Source organism: Erithacus rubecula (genome assembly GCF_903797595.1).
Source record: "Erithacus rubecula genome assembly, chromosome: 12".
NCBI classification, from domain to species: Eukaryota; Metazoa; Chordata; class Aves; order Passeriformes; family Muscicapidae; genus Erithacus; species Erithacus rubecula.
The window spans coordinates 13345917-13355181 of NC_136664.1; the positions used below are offsets into that span (position 1 = coordinate 13345917).

The window sequence follows — 9265 nt, forward strand, 5'->3', positions numbered from 1 at the left end:
GTGCTTTTAAAGCTGTGTTAAGTCCCAGGTGTGTGTGCCTGAAGTGGTGTATTGGTTATATTGTAAACTCATTTCCAATTCTGCCAGCACAAAATAGGCCCAAATATTTGGACAAATTGTGTGTATTTTCAGAGCATTGTATGAACATTTGTTAATTCCTATATTCTTCCTATGGATTTTTGCCTTCCTAATATTCAGAAGTGGTTGAGATACTGAACAAATAAGAGTGTTCACCAAGGCTGTGTTGTGCATCACTGACGTGTAAAGTTAAAATCCAAAGTTCTTTGTTTCCAAAGTTCTTTGTTTCTAAGCTTGTTCTTAGTTTACTGTCTTACCAGTCCTCTCCTAAAAATACTGTCCTGGCCAAATGCCTTTCCCTTGCAGATCTCTGGGGTACATGTAGCAAAGAAAGGAAGGGAAATGAACTGGCACTTAAAATCTTTTCTTTCTCCCAGAGGATGTATGTGTCTGTGAGTTGCAGCATTTTATTCAGCAGTTTAAATAAATGCTGGCCTTTGACCTCTGCAGATAAGTAGTGTCAGGAGCCCTTTGTCTATAGTAGTTCTTGCACACTCATCTACCAGCCAGGTATTGGAGTACTGAAATAACTGTAGGGTTTAGGGGTAGATGTTGCTCTGTCTTGTCTTAGAAATTTGAATGTGTTGAAGAAAAATGAAATCTGTTACTAGATTTTAGTTTTCATCTAATGGAAGAGAAATTGAGGAAGAATTGACACCATTATTCATCTTACAACAAATACAATCTTGCTACATTTGATACAGCCCTCAATAGTGCTTATTATTCTCATTTTTGAGAACTTGCTTTGGGGTCGCGAGGTCAGTCATGAAAACTGCACAGTCATGGAAATACTGCTGGAGAGGGTTTGCTGGGTCCAGCAGAGCATCAGTTACTGTCAAATTTGAAGCAATAATTTTTTCTGGAAGCATACAAGAAATGGAGTGGAAATGGTTTTCTAAGTGACACTATGAAATTTGGTGGAATGTGACAAGCATTTCAGTGTAGGAAAGAGTGTGCCACTCCTTCCTTCCCACCCCTTTTTTGAATCCAGAATACTACTGACACTGATAAAGTCCCTGCCAAAAAAGCCAGACTGATATATCTTAAACCTCACTGACAGCTCTGCTGCTGCTACAAAATGCAGTAAAATCCATATTTAATCCAATGGAGTTGCTATCACACATAAACATTGTGTAATGAGGAAATCTTTGGCCTTGAGCCAAAGCAGATGACAAACTCTCACGGCAGAAGACGGGCACCGATTTCTGCCACAATTGTTGTGTATTTTTATCAACTGAGACACAGTTCTGAATGCCCACGCAGCACCTACTGGAGAGGCTTTTCTTCATTTTACTCCCTAAAAAAAATTAAAAAGAAAGGAAGAACATGGGTCTGTGCAAACTGAAAAGCATGTCAGTGTGCTTTGCCAAATTCTCTCATGCTGGGATTTACACATACTCTCTGTCATGGCACAAGCACAAGTTTGCACTGTGTGTTCAAGAATCCTTGAAGAAATGCTTCCATCCTCTGTTAAGTGCTTTAGCACACAAGAGGAGATGTGGGAGAGGACATTTTTACACATGACATGGATTTCAGGTGCAATTTAAATATACTGTTTTTTTCTGAGCACCACCCAATTCACTCTTTCAGCAGGTCAGTGTGTGTTCTGCATAAATAAGCAGGGAAATGCATCCTACTTCACCTTTTCATAATGCAAACAAAAGACACAGAACATTTTTCCTACTTGGTGCTGTTGGCTGTTGGTTGAACTGCTGTCTTGCTCTGAAGTTGTATTTAACAGAATGTTTTTAAATGAGATTCCTCGTACATGTAACATAAATTACATTTGCAGTTAGTCCAGAGTAATTTCATCTTATATTTATAATGTAGACAAAATGGATACCAGGAAGCAGTCTCCAGGTTTGAATTATTCCTTTTAAAAAGCATTATTAGAAATAACAGAAAATAATGGGTCATAAATACTACAGCAGCAGAGCATTAACAGCAAAAGCCAATTTTGTGTAGATTATTGCTATTTCAAGCTGACACCATTTAAAAGTTAATTGTTGGGGGTTTTACTAAGCCTTTTTGCCTTTTGTTAAATAGCTTGGAAAAAATCAACCATTCTCTGACACTTGACAGCTCATTTCTGTTACAGTATTGCTCTAGATTCCACAAAGTGTTTTTTTATTATTATTTTTCAGAAAGCAGATGACAGAGAGAAGCGACAGGAGGCTCATCGGTTCCATTTTGATGCTATGTGACATGCCTTAATATTTATGAAGGAGCTGCTACTCATTTGCTTAATTGAAAGATTAAATTCTGATTTTTAAAGTTATTACCATGAAAGTACTGTTGGTGTGTTATTTGTAAATGTTGCATTATCTGGTATTTATTTGGAAAGTATTAAAATTAGACCTGAATGTCTCACAAGGCCTTTCAGTTAAGAGACTGTATATATAATAGCTTTTGGCCTTTAACAGAACTGTAAATTTATTTTTTCTTAGTAAAGGGAGCAAATTGCATGTACTGTTGTTTATGTAACAATTCTTCAGTAATATTTAATAAAAAGAAAGGTGTGTAAATGAAGTGTAGCATTTCAGCGAGCAGAATACCTTGTATCACTTGATTTGGTCTTGTCCTTTATTCATTCCTGCAAAACAACCTGGTTTTTGAAAATTAAACTTGTGGAATTTCTCAGATTACTTAATTGTTAATTATTTTGATTGTATTAAATGGTGCTTAACCTAACGTATTCTGTATTGTTCTTTGTTTAAATTCATATGTGCAATAGTTAAAGAATTTAGGAATTAGAGAACTGAAAGGAGCCTGAGTGTAATGCTAGTTCAGTCATCCTGGGTTAGATGCAGTATTTATGTGTGCTACTTCCAGGGAGAAGACAACACATTAAAAAATTAAAATCATAAAAATGTATCAGCATTACATAAACTTCTTTTATAATTAAACTATAACCACATTTATTTTAGAAAGGCACAAAGTCATTATGAAAGTAACTGTTTTTTTTACATAAGAAAGGTATGGGATTTTTTGTTTGGTTTTGTTTTTCAAGAGGTTAACATTTTTGAGGAGAGATTGACTCCCTAAAATGTATTGCTAAGTGATGAGATACACAAAGATGAAATTAAGAATGTAATAGGACACTCAGAACAATCAATGCACATTTTCTATGTACACTGCTATGCCCAAATTTCATAAGGCTGTAATAATGACAGAAAACGTGTTGTTCAACTTTAAATATTTTAAATGGTGATAAAGTTACAGTTGCTCAGTGTACTTGGGATCCTGAAAGAATCTCTGAGAATAATCATGCTTTTATATTACGTGAGTTTATACTATTAATTTTGCTTTTACATCAGTTAATTTGCATTCCTAATTCTGTTGATAAACTAGAGCATCCTTTCTCACAACTGGAAGCACCCCTGTGTGCAGAGGGTCCTTCTTGGCTCTGGCTCCTCCCTGGAATGCTCCCTGTGCCTGGCAGGGCAGCCCTGGACAAGAGGGAGCAGCTCCAAAGCTGGGCTGATGGTGCCCACCCTGAGTTAGCATGGCAGTGCTGAACACTGACCCATCCCTGCACAGCACCAAGCCACAGGGCTGAGCTGCAGTGTCCTGAGTTTCACTGGGCATTTCCAGTATGCACTGATCAGATGCCAGCACAGAGACTCTCATATCTGGACAGAATATTTCCTTAATGCCCACATTCAATTTTTCTCCTGAAAAAATAAGATTTTTTTTTAGATAAATACTTAATGCTTTTGGACTTTTTAAACCACATTGATAGAACTGGCTCACACCAGCAAAAGAAAGAACAGATTTCATGATTAGGAGGACACAGTTCAATGTATTTTCCTGTCTTTTTCAGGTGGTTGAAGAATAATGCTAAATGCATAATGCACTGTGGCAACAAAGTTGTCTGTAATCCTCTAATACAATATAATACACATAGATTAGCTTCCTTTTGTTTTTGAAAAAGCAATTAGGAATAAAATAACCTCATGCTGACATTTAAGATGTTGTACAAAACAATGAACTCGGTATCTTTTGCTCTGAGGTATTTTGCATGCTCAGTAGTGCATCATTGCATCACTATATACAATATAATAAAGTTTACCCCAGGTTCTAAATACTTGTAGCATGGCTCACATTCTATACATACTGTTTTGAACTAAGGCATTAAATATTGTTAAGCCTGTCATCAGAGGTTTCATGTTGTACTTTGGTTCTGTATTCTATAAGGATTAAATGTATGTTTGGGTAAGGTCATTGCCCTTCTGCTGGGAAGTGTGAGAAAGCAGCATCAATTAGAAGGTTGTATTTCCAGGTGATCGTCACAGTAGCTGAGAAGTGAGAAATAGTTCGAGCTACATAAATTTTCAAACTGCAGCCACTCTAACACAGCCCTGGTGAGAAATGCTATTGGAAGCTTCCTTGGTGTGAAATTTCACCTATATAAAAATACTGTTGACAGGCCAACTGACAGATGGCTGTTGAAATACCATCTTTCTTTGTTCTCATTTTCCATGAGAAGCTTTAAGACTGAATCTTCCTACCAGATTTGTCATTAATGCACTATAATCCCCCAACAAAAGAACCAACTTTTCTGCTGAAGATTAATAGGCATATTCCATATAGTATGATACTCTTCCTGTGCTGAGGCCATCGTGCTTAACAGACAGAGACATTAAAAACACTTACTATGGTTAATTGAGAAGTAATTACTGCAAACGCACCAAGTCAATTCAGGGCTTCTGTAGAATCACAGAATTGTTTGGGTTGGAAAGGACATTAAAGATCATCCAGTTCCACCCCCTGCCATGGGCAAGGACACCTTCCACTACCCCAGGTTGTTCCAAGCCCACCCTCACAGGGAAGAATTTATTCCTAACACCTAATCTAAACCTCCTCCCTGCCAGTGTGAAGCTGTTCCCCCTTGTCCTGTCACTCCATCCCTTGTATATAGTCTCTCTCCATGTTTCTTTGGAGGCTCCTTTCAGGCACTGTAAGGCCACAATGAGACCACCCCAAAATCTCTCCAGGTGAGCAATCCCAGCTCTCCCAGCAGAGCTGCTCCACCTCTGCTCATGCTGGTGCCTGCTCTGGGCTCTCTCCAGCAGCTCCAGCTCCTCCCTGTGCTGGGCCAGCTCTGCAGGTGGGGTCTCACCTGAGCAGGGCAGAGGGAAGAATCCACCCTCCTTTACTGCCCCCCAGATCCTTCTCTGCAGGTTTGCTCTTAACCTATTGATTCCCAGCCTTGCCAGTATTTGATATTGATACCAATGGATTGTAATTGATATAACTTCTTTCAAATGAATGACACCAAAACAGAGCAGGCGAAGTCAATCCATAACTCCTGCTGTATTATAATCAACAGTGTAAAAGCATTAACTGTCTCTGTTTTGAAGGTATTATTAACCAAAAGAATTCTTTTTCTTAATTTAGAAAATACAATTATGCTTAAAATAATCTCATTCTTTGCAAATACATAATACTAATTCTGTAGGGAAAGGGTGAATGTTTTGTTCAAAGGAGTATGTTAAGAAATCAAGGGCAGTAGAGGAGTTAAATCTGACATATGCTGCTTTAGTGACCCTACTCTCCATTCTGATGACAGAATCTAGTTGCTGAGGCATTGGTAATATTGGCCTCCCTATCACTTTGAAAATAATCATCCACACAGCACTATTTTTATAATTAATTCCTGACTTCAGTGAAAAATGTGATCCCATCTATTATACAATCCATAATAATTATAACCTAATTTTGAAATTAATGAATTTTTCAACCTAAGCTAAAAAAGTGTGTAGGTATATTCTAACAGATCTAATTATATTGCCTACCAAATAGAGAAGTTCTGAAACTGTAAGTTTTCTGAAGGCTGTGAGTTGTCTTCCTGACTATTCAAAAGTTTGCAGTGTTCATTACTCAGTAGTAAATTACAAATCCAACTGTGCATATTTATGTATGATTATGTATTACATATTGTAATACAATTACAACTGTATTATAATACAATACCGAAGTGCTTTCTATAGTTTTCTAATTGTAGAAATTACATAATGAAATTAGGATTTATCAAAGGCACCTAAATTGTACTGACAAAACCAAGTAGCAGAACAGTTATAACTCCTCATCACCTTTCACAATTATTCACTGTTGACATCTATGTTTTTGCAACCTCGTTTAAAAAATGTCCAAATAGCTGCTGGTCTAAGGCTGCCTGGGTTGTACACTTTGCTACTCAAGAGCAGAAAATATTTTAGGTAAATTAAAGTTAAAACTTCTCACAGCACAGCAAATCAAAGGAAGTTTTAAGTAGGAGGCAAACCCAGCTCTGATAATCCAAATGTAAGGCTTTAGCTGCAGCAGAGCACTGTTGTGACTGACTCATTCATCAGCTGCTCATGCAGGTGTTTACCTACATCACAATGAGTCCTACTGCCTTCCCTGAACTACTGCTACTCAAAAATAATCATGAGGATTGGACAGAGCACCAGAACAATACAGAGCTGGCTGTCCAAAACCTTTGGACAGGAAAGGTCTTCAGCCTTTCTTGACTCCCAAACTCAAGCTTAATTAAGTCAAGGTTACTGCTGTTTTGACCAAGTGGCAGAGAGTTTTCCTCCCTGGAAACCTGCACTCTGCAGGCTCAGAAGACAGGAACTGAAAGCCTCTTCAGACCTGCCACTAGTGAAAGCACTGCCTGGAACAAGAACTCCAGCAAAGCAAAGCAACAGGGATGTCCACAGGAGAAATGTCTCTGAAAGCAGCAGTAAACAGAGGCAAAATGTGCCCCAGATCTACAAATTGATGCTACTCCCAGCCTCTCCCACACTGACAGCATGACACAGCCCTGCAAAAAGAACAGGATGGAAACGCTGCTCCCTTCCCCAAGTGTGTAATAGCTCTGTTCAACCCTCTAATGGACAAACCAGAAGTTCAGCTCTTCAGTTCAATTTACTGTAACAGATTGGGTCTTTGCAATTACTACCCAAACTTGTACTGAGCACACGGCATTACAAGGGTATTCTCCCATCTCTTTGGTGAGAGACAATTGATCACAAACAGTTCTTTTGAATGCAAATTCAGCCCAAGATCTAAGAATCGGGCCAGTTCTCATTTCTTGTATCATCGTGAGTAATAAAAATATCCAAGTCAAATTCTGCCATCAGCTATACTGTGCATTCCAAAAATAAAATTTAAAAAAAGGCAGGCAACCCCCTGTTTCCTAACAATCTGCACAACAGCATAGTCAGATTTTAATTATGTACTTGCAGAGAGGACAAAAAATTATAAATGATGCTCAGATACAGTAGTCTTGGATATTTTTTTAGCATTACTACAGTAAACCTTTTTATTAGTAAAGAAAATAATGCAAAGTAGATACACCTATTGAGGACTTCTTTATAGTTTCCACTATAGAACTTACCATTCTATCACACCACTATAAATACACGGTAAAGAGGAGAACAGAGGAATCGCTTTGTCCACTGCTGGAACGTAGCAGCCACTTCACAATTCATGGAAAAACTACGCTTGGAGGAGGACTGTATCATCTCTATTTGAAATTGAAAGGACAATTCAAGTAAGTAGAATAATATAATTATGTAACTTGGGATTTTGCCAGACCATCAAGCTTAATACTTCATGAAGCTTCTTGCAACACTGAAATGGATCTTTAGTACCCAGAAAAGCTCGGGACCTTTGCTGCGAGGTCTCACCGGGTGTCCGGGAGGAGCTGCCCCCGCCCCGCGGGGCCCGCGCCCGCTCCCTCCCGCTGCTCCCCGCTCCCTTCTCCATTTAATTCGCCCTCGCTGACAATCACCCTGACTTGAAGCGCCTGAAATATTTAACAGATAATCTGAAGCAAGAGAATGACCTTTTCTAACAGGATAGGCTGACCTTTGAACATTGTAGAAAGAATTTAACATTCAAATACACAGCACCAAACCACAAGGAAATCAGAGCTTCACCTCGCACGCTCGTGTTAGACACTGTACTGAGCTGCCCTATTCCTTAAGCAGGCGGACTCGCAAGTGGAAATTACGCATATAATGTACAGTCTGCAAAATCTGTTTGGTCTCGTGAGTGGGTTGGTTCCAAGTTGCTTCCACAAAGTGCCTGCGCTCGGACAGCGGAGTTGCGCGTGGGGCAGCTGCAGGTGCCGCCGTGCATCGCTGGCAGGACCTGGATGGAGACCGCGCCCCGTTCCGTGCCGGGAGCGGGGCCGGGGCAGCTCCGGGCACGGCACCCCCGCCGCAGCTCCTGGGGCCGGGCCGGGGCCGCCCGCACCGCTCCTGCCTCCTGCGCAGAGCTCTGCAACACGCACAGCTCTAAACACCTCCGTGCTTCAACACTTCTGGAGCCTGAGCGAAAGATCTCAGCCTCGCCTAATCGGCAGTTCCAGGGAGGAGACAGCCTGTAGGAAATGCCCAGCTATCCTTCAAGCCGCGTTGCCTGTGCGAGATGTGAAAGCATCTGCAAGGGACTGCTGTGTCGCTGTCATTTTACACGGAGCCTGTGGGCAGTACAGCCCTGCGCGGCCATGCCCCCGGCTGCCCGGCACGGCCGCGGCTCTCGCTCGCCCTCCCGCAGCTCCCTCGGCAGCTCGGAGGCTCGGCCAGGACGGGAGTGCCCGCGGCGGGATCTGCCTCTCCTCCCTGTCCTTCCCCGACATCGCCACCTGCCTCCTGCTCCGGCCCTTTCCCCAACTAACATCTCCCCTCTAAGCTAACTCAATGTGATGGATAACCAGAGGGACGGGAGCCAGGGCAGGCAGCAGGCTAAGTGCGCCTTTTTATTAACTTCTTGTAAAGTAATAGCTCCATTTTAGCTGTCACTCCTGTCAAACAACAGCCGCACAATAGCGTGTGATGGGCTCTTCCCGGCGCCGGAGCTGCAGGCTGCACGCTGCAGCCAGGCAGGCAGCTGGGCACGCCGCACTGCCGGAGCCGCGCGGGCTCCCTGCCACCGGCGAGGGGCGAAGGGGAGCCACGAAAGACCAAGAGAAGCATCGTGTCCCTTTTACCCCATCGGGACTCAGATCCCAAACAAAGCCGGGCAGCCGGGATTCGGGCTTATCCAAGCCAACGTGTCCTGGAGAGGGAGCGCACGGCTCGGCCCCTCGGCCGCGGGGACGCTCTCCGGGCAGGCAGCGCCGCTCACGGGAAAGCCGCGGCACACGGGGGGCAGGATGGGCTGGGGCGGGAGGCACGGCGGGGCCGGGGCG

General features: G+C 42.0%; 1 protein-coding gene and 1 long non-coding RNA gene across 2 annotated transcripts in view; one reads left to right on the plus strand and one right to left on the minus strand.

Moving 5' to 3' along the window:
* ITFG1 (integrin alpha FG-GAP repeat containing 1) overlaps positions 1-2767 on the plus strand; it is a 70667-nt gene extending 67900 nt beyond the window's left edge. Inside the window, exon 18 of the mRNA XM_079315847.1 lies at positions 2223-2767. Within this exon, the coding sequence (XP_079171973.1) occupies positions 2223-2282 (60 nt within the window). The 3' untranslated portion in view covers positions 2283-2767. The remainder of the gene's footprint in view (positions 1-2222) is intronic.
* The window catches only part of LOC306806794, an 80991-nt gene that overhangs the window by 12728 nt on the left and 58998 nt on the right, over positions 1-9265 (minus strand). The gene's annotated exons all lie outside the window — the stretch shown is intronic.